The sequence below is a fragment of the Cupressus sempervirens genome, chromosome 9 (assembly GCF_028749045.1).
Source record: "Cupressus sempervirens isolate cs-2001-9-10 chromosome 9, ASM2874904v1, whole genome shotgun sequence".
Classification (NCBI taxonomy): domain Eukaryota; kingdom Viridiplantae; phylum Streptophyta; class Pinopsida; order Cupressales; family Cupressaceae; genus Cupressus; species Cupressus sempervirens.
Window position 1 is genome coordinate 88,128,660 of NC_143126.1, and position 19,750 is coordinate 88,148,409.

General features: G+C 36.8%; 1 protein-coding gene across 2 annotated transcripts in view; it reads left to right on the plus strand.

The window, feature by feature from the left end:
* The first annotated feature begins 278 nt into the window (after positions 1–278).
* Positions 279–19,750, plus strand: part of LOC149537754 (putative calcium-binding protein At1g02270) — a 30,217-nt gene continuing 10,745 nt past the window's right edge. Inside the window, exons 1-2 of one of the 2 annotated variants that reach the window (XM_089799133.1) lie at positions 279–457; positions 608–1,035. In XM_089799133.1, the coding sequence (XP_089655259.1) occupies positions 439–457; positions 608–1,035 (447 nt within the window). In that variant the 5' untranslated portion in view covers positions 279–438. The remainder of the gene's footprint in view (positions 458–607; positions 1,036–19,750) is intronic. The other variant, XM_089799134.1, reaches the window with a different exon arrangement.

Below are 19,750 nucleotides of genomic sequence, written 5' to 3' on the forward strand. Positions count from 1 at the left end.
AACTGTGAAAATGGGTTTTTACAGGCTCAAATTACAAATTTCGCGGCATTTTGATTGCATTGGGGAAAACACCACGAGATTAGCATGGTGGCGATGTCTATTGCAATCTTTACAACTGTCTTCTTCACGGCTCCAAAAGCAAAACGGCGGATAATTAAAATTGGATCAGTTATCTGCATATTCGAAGGTTTTTTAGGTCACCATAGACTTCCCTCTCACACGTGTCTGTCTTAAAAGAAAGAGGAAGATATATACTTTTTGAGTGGCCAATGCAGCTCACCATGTCAACATGAGAAAATCATGGCTTATGTTCTGCCTCCCGGCTGAGAAACATTTCTAAGGATGGGACTATACCTTCCTGTTCGCAGATTTCAGCTGTTCCACGAAGATTTTTGAAATGAGAAGACCTACAATTTTAAAAATTAAGAAGCAACAGAAATGAGGACGTGGGTATTGGGTAAATTCTATCCTTTCCTTCCTTATTTTTGTCATAATCTCTATTCTTTGCATAATTCTAAGTGGGCGAATTTGTACTCCACTGACATTGGGGACTAATATTTACACGTTCACTGACATATATATGCCTACTTTCATTTGTATGACTCAGCAGCATCCTCAATTGGGTTTCCTGGAACCGTACAATGCAGAGTACCACCACGAGATTTCTGTGAGCCGGGGACTTCAAAAGTGCAGCAATTTCCCACAAGTTCTCAACATTGTATTCAATTAAGGTCTGGAAGGAAGTTTCTATTTCGTCCGTCTTATTGCAGTAGAGGCATCTTAAGGAGGAAGATGTTGTCCACGGGAGAGATGGCCGAGAAGGCTTTAGGAGGACGGTCCTATGTTGGGGGCTTACACAAACAGGTATTGGATATAACCTATAGAAGCCTATTGCCCTGTGGAGGAAAAGAGAAAGGGCATGTGACTGTGTGCTTTAAGGATGATGACTACCAAAATGGCAGCACCGTGGTGAATTCAGTGACCTGTACGACTTACAATATTTTGGCCCCAATTTACAAGCGCATCAACGGCGAGGTAGGTTAAGGATCTCGTAAATAGACTTGTTTTCAGTCATTTGCCAGTTCTGTAAAGTCAAATTTCTGTTGTGCTTATTATCTGCTACTGCAAGCTGGGTTTATAAACTTAGTTTCTATTTATCAATATCAATTGTATATGGCATTTCATCAGATTCTATCATAGAAGGGTTTTTGGTCCTTGGTATTTTGAATTTTCCTCTCTATGTATCATGATGATGGTGATGAGGGTTTTAATGTCTTTAGGTCCAGTTTGCCTGTGTTTTCTTAACATTTGAACTCCAATATGGATAACTTATTTTTGAGGGAGAGATAATAAGCATTTTCATGGTTCATGAAACGGATCATGCAGTGCCAATAACAATGTGTAGGCCAAACACTCTTGCTGGGTACACTTGTGAATGCATTAAGATTTTGCTATTTGCAGAGTTGCGGTAATTCCTCCTACAATACAGTTTATTACAACGGTCATCAGGATCACCTGTCAGTAGTTACCAGGGATGCAGGAGGCATCTCTGTTGGATTGTCTCAACAATAAATCAAATCTTATATCATCTTTCGAAAAAAACTGTTTTTTTTTCTTAAATGAATAAAACTGGGTGCTCTATGTTTGGTGGTGGTTGTTATCTTGAAGATATTCTATCATCTCTGTTACCTTGAAGACGAAGCTATTAAATGTAGCTGTGATAGCAGCAATGGTGAAAATTGTAATTGGTTTTCTATCAGCATACTGATACCTTTCCCGATAGATGTTTCCTTGGCACATTGTCAAAATTTTACAACATAAATTTGTCTGTTGTGTTTTTCCATTCTTCTGTTTTATTTAATTTGTTAATTATTTGCAACTTATTTATGCTGCAATCTTTGATATATTCTGTGTTAAGATTTGGTGTTGATTTTGCAAAATCAAATGGTGAGGGTTTTGTATGCAAGGTCAAGGTGGAGAAATGTAATGGGAAGAATCATTTTGAGCTTTGGAAGCTCAAAATGTATGATTTGTTAGTGGAGCAAGAATTGCACAGGGTGTTGGTAGGAAAGTCAGAGAAATTTGCAAATATGAATGATGAGGATTGAAAAGATTTGGATATGAGAACTCTGAACACAGTTCGTTTGTGTTTGGCAGATGAGGTTCTTTTCAATATTATCACAGAGAAAATAGCCGGACTATGGTGTGGGATGGAGAGTCTTTATGCAATAAAATCCTTGACAATCTGAATCTATATGAAGAGGCATTTTCATAGTTTGTGAATGAAGTATAAAAACTACTGATCATTTAAATGTTTTGCGGAGAAAATAGTAGCAGGACTATGGTGTGGGATGGGGAGTCTTTACATAATAAAATTCTTGACAATCTGAACCTATTTGAAGAGGCAAATTCATAGTTTGTGAATGAAGTCTAAAAATTGCTGACCATTTAAATGTTTTCAATTCTCTTATCTGTCAATTATCCAGTATGATTGTATAAACTGAAGAGAAAGACAAGACAATCACACTGTTGTGATCATTGCCTGGATATTGGAGTCTCTTAGTCACTTCTATTAGCTTTAGCACAACCAACACCCTTGAATTTTAGTCTGTTTTGGGAGCTTTGTTATCTGTAGAGTTGCAAAGGAAGTCTAATCTTGAAGGCTCCACATTAGAAGCAATGGTGGCTAGAAGTTGACCCACAGAGAAAGGGGAGAACTCAAGAGGTACACACAAATCTACGTCAAAAGATAAAAGGGTAAGGGAAAATGTTGATACTGCAACAAATCAGGGCATCTCATGAAAGTTTGTTGGAAAAGGAAAGAAGAGACTGATGACTACAAAAGGGAAATGAAACTGGTTGAGACAAGTTTACGTATTGTTGGTTAAGTATTATTTGTTTGTAATATCTTCCAAAATCATGAAGAATGTTTATTAGATTCTAGTGCTTCTAATTACGTGTGTCCACATAGGAGTTGGTTTATTACTTACCAAGCAATTGATGGTGGCGTTCTCATGGGAAATAATGTTTCATGTAAGACTGTTGGAATTGGGAGCAATTAGATTAAATTTTTTGATGGTATTGTAAAGACATTAATAAAGGTTTGACATGTACTGTAACTGAAAAAGAATTCAAATTCTTTGTGAGTTTTGGATTCTTGTAGTTGTAAATTTTCTTGTCAAGGTGGAATGCTGAAAGTGTCAAGGGCATTTTGGTGGTCATGAAGGCTAGAAAAGTTGGAAACCTTTACAAGCTAGAATGGAGTACAGAGGTAAATCAAGCAGCACTGGTGTCTGAAGCAAATGAATCTACTTGTTTATAGCATCAACGCTCGGGTCAAATGAGTGAGAAAGGGCTAGATTTGTTGGTAAGTCGTAAGTTATTCCCAAATTTGAAATCTTTGAATTTGAATTTTTGCAAGCATTGAGTCTTTGGGAAGCAATTTAGAGGAAGTTTAAAGCTGGTAGTCATAAAAGGGTGTTCAAGACTATATCAATTTAGATGTTAGGGAGCCATCCCCTATAGTTTATTTATAGACGATGACTCTAGAAAGGTATGGGTCTATTTTCTTAAAAGTAAAGCTGATGTGTTTAGTGTTTTCAATTAGTTTTGAGTTTTGGTTGTTAACAGTACATGCAAATTTGTAAGTCCTTAAGAGCAAACAATGGAGGTAGATTCACACCTTTGCAGTTTGAAAATGATTGTAAGGAAATTGGGATTGAAAGGCATAAAACCACAGTTTGTACACCTCAACAAAATAGTGTTGCTGAATGCATGAATGAAACTCTTTTAGATAGTGTAAAGAGCATTCTCAATAATGCCAAGTTGGAACAAGAACCTCAGGAAGAAGTAATTCATATAGTGTGCTATCGGGTAAATTGCTCACCATCAGTTGCAATAGATTGTAAGATTCCTGAAGAGGTATGGACAAGTCATCCTTTTGAACAATAGGAACAAGTATCACAATATCAATTGGTTCAGTTAGAAATTCTACCGTCTACAAAAAGTAGGGAGCAAGAAGAAGCCTCTGAAAATGAGAATGTGGATGTTAAAACTATACAAGAAAATGTGGAAACACCACAACCATCTCTAAGGAGATCTACATGAGTGAGAAATCCTCCTAGAAGGTATGATGATTTTTTTAATCTATTGCTTTGATTTCTAATGATAGGGAACCATGTTTTTAGTAGGAAACAATGGATGACATTGGAAATGCTAAATGGAGATGCAGAGAAGGGAATTCGCTACCCCTAGATTGATGAAATCCCAAGGAGAAAATTGGTACTTGTGCTATCTCACTTCTACTAGCGCTTTGGTGAGATAGGTTGATCAAGATAACTTACTTGACAAAGGTGTACTTTAAGGCTAAACAAAATGAAATGTGGAATGAAAGAACAAAATTAACTAAACTACACTAACAGATAAGAATGTTTTGATTATGGGAAATGAAAGAGCTAATCTTTAGGATTAATTCCATGAGCTCAATGCCTTGGACACTAATGCAAGTTAGGACGAAAGTGTGACACACGTACATCTTGTACGAATAGATCACAAAAAAAACAAGGCAGAAAACCACGACGATAAATAATATAACAAAAAATAAACTGCTTATACTTATAAGTAAAAAACACAACTATATGATTAAATAAAAAGAAGTAAACGAAGGTAAAAGGGAAGAAGACTTTCATGACAAAGGAGGTAGAAGAATATGAAGAGTTCCTCCTTTTAATCCTTTTCCCAAACTTGCACACACAAAAAAAGAGAAAAGTGTTGGGGTTTCTTGGAGACTAGCCTCAGTCAAGTCTCTATTTTGGTGTTCCCTAATGAGGAGACACTATATAGGTTAGTTTGTTTTCTCCTTAAGAGGCCCACAACCAAACTAGAGTTATGTGATGAGTTAGGTTTTGAACTCACAAGTCCAAGAGCCCTTTGACAGACTCTAAGACTCCTATATGCCCAACCCTTTTAGGAATTTACTACACTTTAGTATTCGTTTGTTGAATTCTGCAAATAGACCTAGTCATAATTAGCCCTCCTAACTTTGTTTTTACGTTCACCCTGTGAATTTCTTCTAAGAAACCCCCTTAAAAAATTGTAGTTTCAGAGAACCTTTTGTGGATACTGACAGATTACAAGGATTTGGAAGTGGGTTTTTCCTTTGACTAGGTCAACCCTATACTAGTGTGAATTAGTCCTAATTAGGCCTAATTGAGCAGTTATTAAAGCAATTCAACTCTCCTTGAGGTATTTGACCAAACCAATGGTTGGAGCAATGTTGCAACACTGCAATGACTCCTAACAAATCCTTTGGTAAGGTCTGTCTGTTGATAACAATTATTCAACTATATATTGTCATTGATGTTACATAAATGTTATACTCTAATCGAGCACTGCTAGTTGGAACCAAGTTCAGAAGACTCCAGTATCAGCCGAGCGTAAGTTCAGAAGATGCAAAGTTCAAGGATTCCTGTGTAAACTGAGTCAGGTTGGTTACCAAAGGAGTTCAGTGTAAACCGAGTCAGGTCAGTTACGAAGGGACTCAGTGGTAACCGAGTGACCCAGTTTTCAATCTTAGCCAACCTACAATAGATTAGTTTTATTTATTAGTTGGTTTATGCAAGACGACTCAGTGGATGTTATTTGTTTATTTGAAAGGGTATTCAAGCCGACTTCACATTGGGTTTCATATATATGAAAGGTCAAGATGTGGATTGAAAAATGAGAAAGTGGAGAAGAAGATAAGATGTGAATAAGGAAGGATATCTGATTTAGAGCGGAGTATCCAAGGAGTTGCAAAGAATATTTTGATCAGGAAGGATCCAGAGGATAAGTCAGAATAGTGATTTGAATCTGCAATTCAGTTGCTTCGTCAATCAGGTCAATCATTGTTACTCTCTAACAATTGTAGCAATGAAGAAATCTCTTAACAGAGTTGACTTAACAGCCATTTTGTAAATCCTCTAACTAGGTGGCATGTCTAGATTGAAGTTTCTTAAAACCTCTAACAAGGCCACTCCTAATAGGGTGATATAAATCCTTTAGCAGGTTGACACCTAATAGTGTGTTTTGTAACCTTTAACAAGGTTGGCTCCTAACAGGGCTCACTTCAGAAGAGTGAAAAGTTGTATCTAGTTGCATTGGTGGTTTTTCCCAAATTGGTTTCCACGTTAAATCTTGGTGTCTCATGTGTTCATGTTATTTGCTTATTGCTTTATCTCTCTGCAACTAAGTTACTAAAGATTAATGCACATCATTATCTTAAGATTGCTTTGATAATCGAGTTACAGTGAATATCTAGTTCTAACCGAGTTGTGAGTTAAAAGGAAGTGTATATTGACATCCAAGGGATTTGAAATTATTTTTGTGGTAACTGATTCACCCCTCCCCTCTCAGTTAGTCCTCTTATATTTCCAACACTGTCAATCCACTTCTTACTTTTGATTTTGTATTTTGCATCAAGTTCCTATCCACAATTATGTGTTTACTCTACTAGGGCTCATTGGTTCGCCTAACTTCCTTAAACTTTTAACAGCAAACCTTATATGACATGGAAGTGGACCCCTCTGCAATTGATCCTCAAATGGCCATTGAAAGTTACAAGCGGAAATTTGAATTAGAGGCAAATTACTCCGGGAACCTTATTAAACCTAGGGTTTTAGACCCAATTGCACAAAAACTTGGATATTTTCCTTCCTATTGCTTCAAACAAGATCAAATCACTTCAGTAGCTTAGTTAACACATATATGTACTTCTTTCAATTAGCTTTACTTGTCCAAACATTCATGCAAGCAATCGAAGAGCTGGAGAACATCAAAACTTGTAGAAAAACATTGAATTTGCTATTGTTCTAGTTGGCTAAATTTTTTGTATGTTATTGATTAGGACTTACAAAATTGTGACTTTAGTCAACATTTCATGCGATTTCTCTCTCCTCTTAGCAATAAGGGAGGCTCCCTTCTTACCATAGGTGGCTTTCATAGGAACTTAACTGAAATTACAAAAATGATGGTTCTCTTGATTAAATCCTCTTTTTTCAGGTTTGATTTGCATACACCTATAACTTTCCAACTTAGCAAAAAGTGCCTTATTGCTATGATTATGCCGGTGACCCCAAAATTGATGTAAGAACAAAACCAAGGGCAACAATTTACTTTTTATATTTTGTGAAACAAAAACTGGAATCCAAAGTCTCTTGCATTTGTCTCGAGTGAAGACTCAGGCAGAATAACTAGTAAGACACAAAGTCTCTTACTGGATACTCTTAAATTCAATAAAAACACTCATAATTGAAGCTCAAAGTCTTCAAATCAAAGTCTTCAAATCTAAGTGATTACACCCACTACTATTTAGTACAATTTGTCCTCCTGTAGCACAAAGTCTTCAAAAGTTCAAATTGGCTCTGAATGCAATAGGCAGCTCCAATTAAATTCAAATCCTTCTTGTTCAAAGTTCCAAAACTCTCAATTAATATCCAGAAAATGTCATTACTAACACCTTGAATCAACACAAAGTTTGAAAGCAAGTTGCCTCTTTTATTGATAGTAATTTAGATTTACATCCAATCACAAAGTCTTAGAGTGCACAAATGAACTGACAGAATTTTCTTGCATTTCCAAAAGATAATTATTTACAATGAGCTCTCTCTTTTATATAGGAAAATATGAGAGAAAAGTGGAGGGAAAAGGGGAAATCCTCAACCACCTTGACTTGTTCTCTAACAAACTTCTAACAAACTAATTTGACTTATTCAAAGTTGCATGCCTAATGCAGTTGTAACTTGACTACAAGAGCAGTTTTTTTTGAGTGGATTGCATATGTGGACAGCAAGCTTTACAATGTGCAAATGAGGAGTAAAGTGTAATGAAATGGAAACATAACATGCTTTAATAGACATAAGTCATACTATGTATTTGGCAAGCATGTGGGAAATTCTTTTTCAACCATAGGGCAACCATATGGAGGTTCATGGAATGCATATTGGTGGGACTTGCACTTGCATTCTCCTGAGGGGAAAAGAGGGACTTGCTTACATATTAGAACAAGATTTTATCCTTGACTGCATATGCAAGTAAGGGAAACATAGCATGCTTTAATAGGCATAAGTCATGCTATGTATTTGGCAAGCATGTGGGAAATTCTTTTTCAACCATAGGGAAACCATATAGAGGTTTATGGAATGCATATTGGTGAGACTTGCAGTTACATTCTCATGAGGGGAAAAGAGGGACTTGCTTACATATTAGAACGAGATTTTATCCCCGACTGCATATGCAAGTAAGTGAGACTTAGCATATGCAACTTAGAGAAATAGACGGAAGAATAGAAGAAACAACTTGACATATATATAACAAATGCAACTCTGAAAATAGAAATGATGAGACTTGCATACACAACATAACAAATATATACAACAAAAACCTTATGAAAAATAACAAGGAATCATAACCTTTTATCAAGAGGCAAGAGAAGAAGTCGTTTTAAACACTCGTGAAAAATCTGAAAATACAATCAAAGGGATTTCTTGGATTTAGAAAGATTGCAAGATGAAGTGTTTTATAAACTTCGAATCTTGACTTGATCCTTGCAAGAGATGAGTAAAAATTCGTAGCTTGCCAAGTGTAGGAAGTTAGAGTAAAAAATTGCATCATTTTAGCAACCGTTTTGACCAAGCAATGTGCAACATGCAAAGAATTTGGAAAATGGCATCCAAAGCATATCAAGTGATTTAAAAGATTTGAATGCACGCTAGGAAGGATATGAAATGCTTTCAAACCTACCTTGATCCAAACACTTGCTGTTTTAATGGTGCAAAAACTAGGGTGTTTTGGAGCAAAAACATGCCTTAGATGGGTTGAGAAATGAAGAAAACACTCAACAAACTCCCTTTTTGAGTAGCCCAATGTGTTCTTTGGGTGATTTTAGGCAAAAACGACCTATAGATCATCGAAAACAACCAAGAAATGCTCAAGATATGAGCATTTGAAGGTTGGAAAACCCGGTTTTGAAGAAAAACACCCAAAAAAGTGAAGTTTTGAGAGCCAAAAACATGTGTTTTAAGGCTAAAAATCACCACTTTGACGTGTTTGATCAAGAGCCTCATATTATGAAGTAAAACACACTTTTTGGTTGCATTTGCATGTTCAAAACATATGCAATGGCTGAAAAAATCGCTACTTTGGATTTTAATGCACTACAAGCCATAAAAATGGGTTTTTTGAAGCCATTTGCATGTTTAAATGATATGCAAATGGGTCTAAAATTGCCACTCTTCCTTAAATGTATTTTTAGAAGTGAGAAACATGTTTAAAACTACATGTTATTGCATGAGAAATCACCACTTATGATCTTTAAGGGAAAAACAAGGTTTTTCAATGCATATACATGTTTTTTTAGCATTTAAAACCACATGCAATGGGGTCCAAATTTGCCACTTCTAGTTTTGGCTTATAGAAATGGGTTTTTTATTACCAAAAATATATGTAATAGGGTCAAAAAACACCTTTTTACTTAAGTGAAAACTCACTTAAAACATGTATTTGCATGTTATAATAACATGTAAATTGATCTTAAAAGTCCCTTTAAGTGGCAATTTTAAAAATGCATATGTAATAGGTTTGGAAAACTCCACTTAAATGCATTAAAACATTAAAATGAACTTATATGTGCAACAACACGTGTAAATGGTTTAAAAATCTCCACTTATATTGATTTAATTAGTTTTAAATATGCAAAAGCATATTAAAAACCCATTATACACATTAAAATGTGTTATTGCATTTAAAAAGTGCACTTTAATTATGCTAGGACTTATAATTTATTGGATGTGGGTTTTCATATAGCGATTTGCATGTTGATATATGCACTGAATAATAAAAAACCCCACTTAAATGCATTTACGATGTCTTATGTAATCAAATTGAATATTTAACTACAGTTTTCAATAAAGTAACATGAAAAATAGAATAGAAATAGACTATTTTCATAGAACATTAAAAACTATTGTCAAATCAACTCAAAATGAGTTGAAATTTCAAAATGGATAACAAAATCCACTTTAGATATTATATATAATTTTTATCATGCTATTATCAATAAAATGCCCACTTTTATGAGGTTTTTTAATTGAGATATGCAGTTGTTGTGAAAAGCCCAACTTTTTCCCTCATAACTTGAGCTAAGACAACTTTGATTTCGACTTGAGTTAGCTCGAAACAAGCGGAATTCTAAAGGCTATTCACCAAAGGCAAAAAGCAAGACTAAAAACTATTTACAGCACAAAGAAAAATAAAGAAAGGATGTGAAGGTATGCCAAAAATCGAGCATTTGTAGTTAGAGAAGAAAAGCTCTTACTAACAAACAATTTGGGATTCAACTCGATGAAAACCTTCTAAAGAATGCATAAATAGATCAACACAGAGCACAATTCAAGGATAATGAATTGTCTTTATAATACTTTATCAATGCGTTAAAACAATGAGGATGTGCCTACGAATCCATAAGAAAAATTCATAGGGTTGCCTTAGTTTTGCGAAGCTAAAATTGAGGACAACATGTTCAGTTGTCCACATCTCACACCATGGCACCAACTTACACAAAGGAGTCTTAAATAATCTCTGACTATTTTTCCCAACAATCTTTTGAACTTCCATTGGGTGAAGTTGACTCATCATCTTCCCAAAATTGTCAATTTCGCAAAAAGCTGTCATGCAACTTTTGCAAGAAATTGCAACTTTTGTCATCTTGTGCTCTAGACACCACAACTTGATCAAAATTGATCATATATGACTCAAAACACCTAAAATACCTTAGCTACTTTCATGATATTTTGGACTAGTTGACCAAGTTTGACCATGGTGGCTTATACATGCCTATTGTGCCAAATGGCCTCACAAAATGGGTCTTCCCAATAACCTTACAAAATTGGTCTTATTAACACCTAACTTGGTCCTTCAAACCTTATTTTATCCTAGAACACCTATTACATGTTTTATCACTAATGACATTCAACGTGCCTTCAATCACCTGTTTGGTCTTCAAGGGGTGCTCTTGCACCATACTTCCCTGGACAAGAAGAGTCTCTAGTCCTCTTAGAGACCAACTCCAACAGATCTCCTTGTTTCTTAATTTCTTCTTCAAACATTCAAGTTGTCTCAGATTCAGGTAATCCCTGCCATTTGAACAAATGTTTATGGTATGTCTTTTTCTTAGTCTTCTTTGCTTCTCTAGTATCAAGGATGTATTCCATTTTTGGGTCTTCAACAGTAGGTATCTGTTTTACCCAAATATCTTCTTCCTTGTGTACTATTTGATCACTGTTATTGACACCAGAAATGCCTTTGTAGTGAGTGAAATCTTATACATTGAAAATGGGGGAAATGGCAAATATTAGGTGGTAATTCCAACTTGTATGCATTCGCTCCATATTTGTTCAATATTTTGCAAGTGCCAATTTTCTTCATCATCAAATTCCCATGATTGCTTTTAGGTAACTTGTCCTTATTAAGATGGATCATGACCAGATCACCAACTTGGAATTGTACATCCCTCCTCTTTGGATCCACTCTTTCTTTGGATTTTTGAGCACTGTGCTGCAAATTATGTCTAACCTTTTGGTGGATTTCCTTCATGGCTTATGCAAAACCTTTAGTATGTCCACTTCTCTTGTCCAACCCTTGTACATCTCTGAGCTCAATCACTCCTGTAGGGTGACCCCATAAACAATTTGGGTTTAACCATGGAGGAAACTTTGTAGTTAAGTGCGCTCAGGCTGGAGTAGTATTGGGATGGGTGACCTCCCGAGAAGTCCTGGTGCTTCACCCCTGTGAGCATCACCTAGATCCAATGAGTGCTAAGTGTTCCATTTATTCTCATGAGAGATGGATTCATGTTGAATCACTACTCATGAAACATGGGTAAATGAGTTTGACTTAAAATCACACAGTTAAATCCTGATATTAATATCACAAATTGACTTGCTATGGAAATTATCTCCTACTTATCAATTGATGAGCTTAAGGGGCTTTTTAATGAATGGTTCATAAGACACAACACTTGGTGAAGGTTTTGCAAATGGGGTTGCAAGCTTTGGGTTTAACCATGGAGGAAACTCTGTAGTTAAGCGCGCTCAGGTTGGAGTAGTACTGGGATGGGTGACCTCCTGGAAAGTCCCGATGCTTCACCCCTGTGAGCATCACCTAGATCTAATGAGTGCTAAGTGTTCCATTTATTCTGATGAGAGATGGATTCATGTTGAATCACTACTCATGAAACATGAGTCAATGAGTTTGACTTAAAATCACACAGTTAAATCCTGATATTAATATCACAAATTGACTTGCTGTGGAAATTATCTCCTACTTATCAATTTCCAGAGGGCTTAGACCAATACTTATGTTCACTGATTCATTATAAGCAACTTTTTTTGAGAGATCGCCGTGTCCCAAGATTGGCCATGCTCCTTGGTTAGACACCTGATGAGATTTCCCAAGGATCTCTGAACCACCTCAGTTTGGCCATCAGTTTGAGGGTGGTATGCTGAACTAAATGACAAATGTGTCCCCATCCTTTTCCATAAAGTCCTCCAAAAGTGGCCAACAAATTTTGAATCCTTTGATACAATGGTTAATGGCAATCCATGTATCCTGACTACTTCCTTGAAAAATAAGCCTGCTATATAGCTACCATCCTTGGTGGTTTTACTAGGTATAAAATGGATCATTTTGCTAAACCTATCCACCACTACAAACACATTGTCAAACCCTGCTTTAGTCCTTGGTAGACCCAATACAAAATCCATGCTCAAGCTTTTTCATGGCCTAGTTGGGGTAGGTAAAGGTTGTACAGTCCTGCATTTGTTGAATTGCCCTGTGCTCTTTGGCAGATGGTAGAAATTTCTACAAACTTTCTGATATTATTCTGCATCTTAGGCCAAAACTAGAATCTCCTTACTAGATCCAAAGGTTTCTTCAAACCAAAATGACCTCCTAGCTCACAAGCGTGTTTCTCTCTGATTATGTTTTCTCTCATTGAGCAGTTTGGAATGTAAAGTTGATGCCCCTTAAATAACAATCCATTTTGTAAGGTGTATTCAGAATAATCAGAGTGGAAAGACTTCTCAAAATTCTTACAAATTCTATGCTTCTCCTTGAAGTCTTGAGCCTCCATTTACATCTCCTTTACTGCATCAATACCTATGCTTTGCATTTGCACTTCTTGAACAGTAAGTGCTCTTCTACTTAAAGCATCTGCAACCTTGTTTGCTTGCCCTTTCTTGTGTGTAATGGTAAATGTGTAAGGCTTTCAACCCACTTTATGTGCTGGTGATTCAACTTGTCATGTGCATTCAAAAAACTCAAAGCATGATTGTGAGTATAAACAATGAATTCTTTTGGTAATAAATAGTGTCTCCATTTCTTTAGGGTCTGAACCATAGCATATTGTTCAAGGTCATAAGAAGAGTATTTCCTCTTAGCCTCATTGAGCTTTTCACCAAAAATGTCATTGGCCTTCCTTCTTGGCTCAGAACTGCACTTATAGCCATATTGCTTGCATCACACTCTATTATGACCACCTTGTTAAAATCTGGTAGCATTAAGATAGGAGATTGTACCACCTTTGGTTTCAATTATTCAAAACTCCAATCTGCTTATTTTGTCCATTCAAACGTTACCTTTCTTCTCCCTTTGGTAGTCTCCAAAATTGAAGCACAAACATGACTAAAGTTTTTGATCCATTTAGAATGTTGCCATTCCATAAAAACTCCTGACATCTCCTGCAGTCCTAGGTGTAGGCCAATTCGAGATGGGTTCCACTTTAGAGGGATCCATTTTCAAATCTCCCTTGGTTACTACAAAACCAAGGTATATCACTTCCCGCTTCATAAACGCACACTTTTCAAGGTTTATGATGAATTTCTGTTCATGCAGCCCCCTTAGAACAATTTCAAGATGCTTTACATGTTTCTCTTTCGTTTTACTGAATACCAAGATATCATCTAAATACACCACTACAAATTTCCCTATAAAATCATGTAATACTTCATCCATTAACCTCATAAAGGTTCTAGGAGCATTAGATAGCCCAAATGGCATAAGAAGACATTCATATAGTGTCATTTGTTTTAAAAGCAGTTTTCCATTCACCCCTTTCTCTTATCCTTATCTAATGATATCCAGTTTTTAGATCAACTTTTGAGAAATAAGTAGCTCCTCCTAAGCAATCCGTCAAATTTTCTATTCTAGGGATAGAAAACCTATACCTGATGGTTATCCTATTGAGATCCCTTGAGATCCCTAGAATCAGTGCACAAGTCATTTGTTTTAAAATCATTTTTCCTTTCATCCCCCTCTATTATCCTTATCTGATGATTTCCACTTTTCAGATCAATTTTTGAGAAATAAGTAGCTTCTCCCAAGCAATCCATCAAATCTTCTATTCTAGGGATAGGAAACCTATACCTGATGGTTATCCTATTGATAGCCCTTGAATCAGTACACAATCTCCACTTCCATCCTTTTTAGGGGCTAAGACAGCAGGTACTGCAAATGGGCTTAAATTCTTCCTCAACAATCCTTTATCTAACAATTCTTGAATCTATTTGGCTAACTCCTCATTTTGTTGAGGAGTTATTTTGTAAGCAACCTTATTTGGAAGAATAGCTCCCGAGATAAGATCTATTTGATGACTGATGTCCCTGATTGGAGGCAATGGTTCTTGGATGTCTTCTGCAACTACACCGTTATACTTGCACAAATTTTTTTTCACCTCTATTGGTATTTCCTCCTTTATAACCTCCTTCTCTGGATTGTTTGGCTTCAAAACTAACACAAACTCTTCTCCCCCTTTCTCTGTGAGGGTCTCCATAAATTTTCTTTTCTACCATCATCACACTATGACTGACTTGTTTGAATTCCCTTCTTCCACTATTGACTGAATTTTGTAGGTTACCCGTCTTTTTGGAAAGAATATGAGTTCTTTTCCCCATCAAGGTCTTCCAAGAAGTAGACGGCAAGCATCCATTGGCAAAATATCACATAAAATTCTGACGTTATAGGCTCCTATACTGAATCTTACCCAAGCCTGTTCATTGACCCGATGTTGCCCTTTGTTCAACCAAGACATTTTGTAGTTACAGCTATGGGGAATTCTTTCCAATTTTAATTTATTTGCAGCTTCTAAAGATACTACATTATCAATATATCCTGAATCAATTATGACTTTACGAAGCTTATCTTGTCTCTTGCAGTTAATTCTGAATAATGCTCTCCTGTGGGTGGGTCATTCTTAGCTGGTTCCTTGAGTAAGGTTCTTCTGATCATTAAATTTTCTCCTTCTAAAGCCAATTGTACTTTAAGTGAGTGTGCACTCCTCGAGTCTTTTTGCACCAAAGTAGTTCCCTCTCCACCTTGAGAAGTTGAGGCTTTCTCTAGGCACCTATTAGCAGAATGTCCCACTTGGTTGCAGTGGTAACACCTAAAAGGATTAGACCTTCTTCTTGGTCCACCAGATCTTTCTCTTCCATTAGGCATCCTTCCTCTATAGCTTTGTCTCTTTCTTGAGTCTCCTACTTGTTCTCCATGGCTAGACTCCCTCTGAGACCTTTGGCTTGCATTCCTTACACAAAAGTTACCTTCGCCCCTGAAATTTCTTCCCCCTCTTCCTCTGTTGTTTTGTTTGCTCTTTTTCTTCAACTTCTCCTCTGCCCTTAGGGCTAATTGGAAACACTTTGATACTGTATCTGGTGCTAGTATCCCGATTTCATCTTGGATACTCATTCTTAAGCCATTTAAATACATAGCTACCTTCTCTAATTCCTCTTCTTGTCTCCTTGATCTAAGACTTAATCTATGGAATTCCTCAATATAGGAGCTCACATCAAGATCCTTTTGTCTGAGGTTCTGCAACTTCCTGTATATTTGAACCTCATGGTCCACTGGTAGAAATTGAGTTTTGATATTTGCCTTCATCCTCTCCCAAGAGGTTATCATGTTCTTGCCCTCTTTCATCCTTTCTCCTTGAATATAATTCCACCATGTGAGGGCAGACCCTCTTAGCCTTGCATTGGCCTACTTAACCCTTTTATCCTCTGGTACTTCCTGGTATTCAAAATAACTGGTTAGGGCCTTTATACAATCTATTATCTCTTCTGCATTCATTCTCCCACTGTACATGGGTATACTGTCTGTGGCATCCCAGTTTATTGACTTTAAGGCTTCCACCAAAGCCTTCTGCTCTGCAGGTAACTCTACTACTTCGTTGGGATTCTTTCCCTCTGCTTGCTCTTGTTCTTCTTCATCAATTTCATCCTCACATTCCTTTTCCTTGCCCTTAGGCTGTTTCAGCTCCCCAATCTTCACCTTTAGCATCTCCTCTATCAGTTCTTAACTGCATCTTGTGACATACCCTTGGGAGACATTGTGTTGGCCTCTTCTTCACCACCTTTCAGCTGACATACACCAGAGTCATACTGCCCAAATAATTTGTGCTAGCTCTGATACCAATATGATGAGGAGGCACTAGATAGGTTAAGAGGCCCACAACCAATCCAAAGTTATGTGATGAGCTAGGTTTTGATCTCACAACTCCAAGAGCCTTTTGATAGACTCCAAGGCTCCTATATGCCCAGTCCTTTTAGGCAATTACAACACTTTAGTATTCTTTTGTTGATTTCTGCAAATAGACCTAGTTGCATTTAGTCCTCCTAACTTGGTTTTTTCTTTTCCCTGTGAATTTCTTCCAAGCAACTCCCCTAACAAATTGTAGTTTCAGATACCCTTTCGGGAATACTGAGAGATTACAAGGATTTGGAAGTGGGGTTTTCCTTTGATTAGGTCAACCCTGTACTGGTGTGAATTAGACCTGACTCCTAATTAGGCCTAATGGAGCACTTATGGAAGCAACTCCACTCTCCTTGAAGTATTTGACCAAACCAATGGTTGGAGCAGTGCTGCCACACTACAATGACTTCTAAAAAGTCCTTGGGTAAGGTTTGTCAATCCACTTCTTACTTCTGAGACAGTTTTTGCATCAAGTTCGTGTCCACAATTATGTGTTTACCCGACTAGGCTCACTGGTTCTCGTAACTCCCTTAATTTTTAACACCAAACCTTTTGTGACGTGGAGGTGGACCCCTCTGCTACTGATCCTCAAATGGCTGTTGAAAGTTTTTGGTGGAAATTTGAATTAGAGGCAAATTACTCCAGGAACCCTATTAAACCTAGGGCTTTAGACACAGTTGCACAAAACCTTGGATATCTTCCTTCCTATTGCCCCAAATGAGATCAAATCACTTCAGTGGTTTAGTCAACAAATATATGTACTCCTTTCAATTGGTTTTACATGTCCAAACATCCATGTAAGCAATTAGAGAGCTAGAGAACATCAAAATTTGTAGAAAAAAACACTGAATTTGCTATTGTTTAGTTGTCTACATCTAACACCATGGCGCCAAATTACAGAAATGAGTCTTAAATAACCATAGACTCCCCAACAATCTTTTGAACTTCCATGGCCAATGGGTGAAGTTGATTCCGTCTTCCCAAAGTTCTCAATTTTGCAAAAAGTTGTCATGCAACTTTTTGACTACTTTTGCAAGAAATTTCAACTTTTATGATCTTGTACTCTAGACCCCACAACTTGAGCAAAATTGATCATATATGACTCAAAACACCTAAAATACCTTACTACGCTACTTTCATTATATTTTGGACCTGTTGACCTATTTTGACCATGGTGGCTTATACATGCCTACCATGCCAAATAGCCTCACAAAATGATTCTTATTGTCATCTAACTTGGTCCTTCAGACCTTATTTCATCCTAAAACACCTATTACATGTTTTATTACTCATGGCATTCCATGAGCCTTCAATCACCTGTTGGGCTTCGAGTGGTGCTCTTGCATCATTCCCACCTCCATAGCAGCCGAATAAATAGGCGAGAAATCAGTGATAGATAATTGAATGACAATGGATAAACCATAGATAAATAACAAAATAATAAGATTGTGATAAAGAGAATATGATATGCTAAACACAATGAAATGGAGTGAAGTGAGAGATTCCCTTTCACAACCACGAAGTAAGAGCTCAGTGGAGTGAAGGCAAGATGTCGAGAGTGATGAGGCTATGATGTTGTGGATGCCAAGAGGTTGTATGGAAGTTGTCCAAACACAAGAATAAGCTCAAGATGGTATGAAGAAAGTGGGAGAGAAGTGTAGAGTGAGTTCAAATTGTCTAGCAGAGAACAATTGGGGCTCAAAGATGAATTTTAAAGCTACTTGTACAATTCTTGATGTCGATGGGTGGTGGTAAGAGGCATTACGCTGAAGGGGTAGGAGTTGTAATGTCTCAATGATTCATTACATGTGTGCAGATTTGCAGGACGAGTGCATACTAGGTGGATGTCTCTGTGACATGCATGCGTCTTGTGCTGACCAGGCTGCGTGGTCAAGAATCTGGATGGGAAATGGACAAAACAAATGGAGGGATGTGGAGGCTTATGTTAAAAAATTGTTTTCAAACAAGGTAGGAGCATCATATAATGGTAAATCGGGCTGCAATTTTTCAACACTACAGGAAATTAACAATGAAAGAAGAGAGGAATGCCTTGGAGAAGAACAAAACATGAGACTTGGTAGAACTTTCAAAGGCTAGAAAAGTTGTTGGTCTACAAACTAAAGAAGGGTATTGATGATAAAATTGAAAGGTACAAGGCAAGATTGGTAATAAAACGATATTCTCAAAAGGAAGGTATTGATTTTGATTAAATATTTTCATCAATTGTTAATCTTGCTTCTATTTGGGTTGTGTTAGCATTAGTTGCATTAATTGATCTTGAGTTGGAGCAACTAGATGCTAAAACAACCGTTTTACATGGAGATTTGGACAAGGAGATATTTATGGAACAACCAGAAGGGTTTGTTTAATATCACAACAAAAATTCTGTTTGCACTTACTTAAGAAGTCATTGTATGGCTTGAAACAGTCATCCAGGCAATGGTAAAAGAAGTTTAATTCCTTCATCGTGAGCCAAAACTTTGCAAGAAGTGTATATGATCATTGTATATGTTTGAAAAATGCTTTTTTCATTATCACGTTGTTATGTGTTGATGATATGCTTGTAGCAAGCAAAAGCATGGCTAAAATTAATAAGTTAAAGGCTTACTTGGCTAGGACAATTGATATGAAGGATCTAGGAGCAACAAAACAAGATTTTGGTCGTAGAAATACATAGACAGTGAACATGGTAAGATCTGGTTATCACCACTTAAATATGGGGGGCAGGGCCTCATAAGATTCGGAATGCAAAATGTGAAACTAGTAAATATCTCTTTACCTTCCCATTTTATGCTTTCTTCAAGTGTATGTCCTAGTTATAGAGAAAATAAGGATTATACGTCTCGTGTACTGTAGGCTGATGCAGTAGGAAGCTTAGTGTATGGGATGGTATGTACAAGATCAAGTATTTTACATGCAGTTGGTGTTGTCAGTAGATAGATAGAAAATGTGGGTAAAGAGCATTGGCTAGTAGTGGATTGGATGCTTTGGAATCTCAGAGGAACAAGCGATTGTTGCATCACTTATAATGGTGGTTGTGATTTAGTATGTGGTTATGTTAATTTATATTTTGCAGGTGGTTTGAACGAAAGGAAATCTTCTTCAAGTTATGTCTCCATTTGTTGGATGTCAAAGCTTCAAGAAATATTTGTTGTAACCACCACTGAGGCAGAGTATATGGCTGTCTCACATA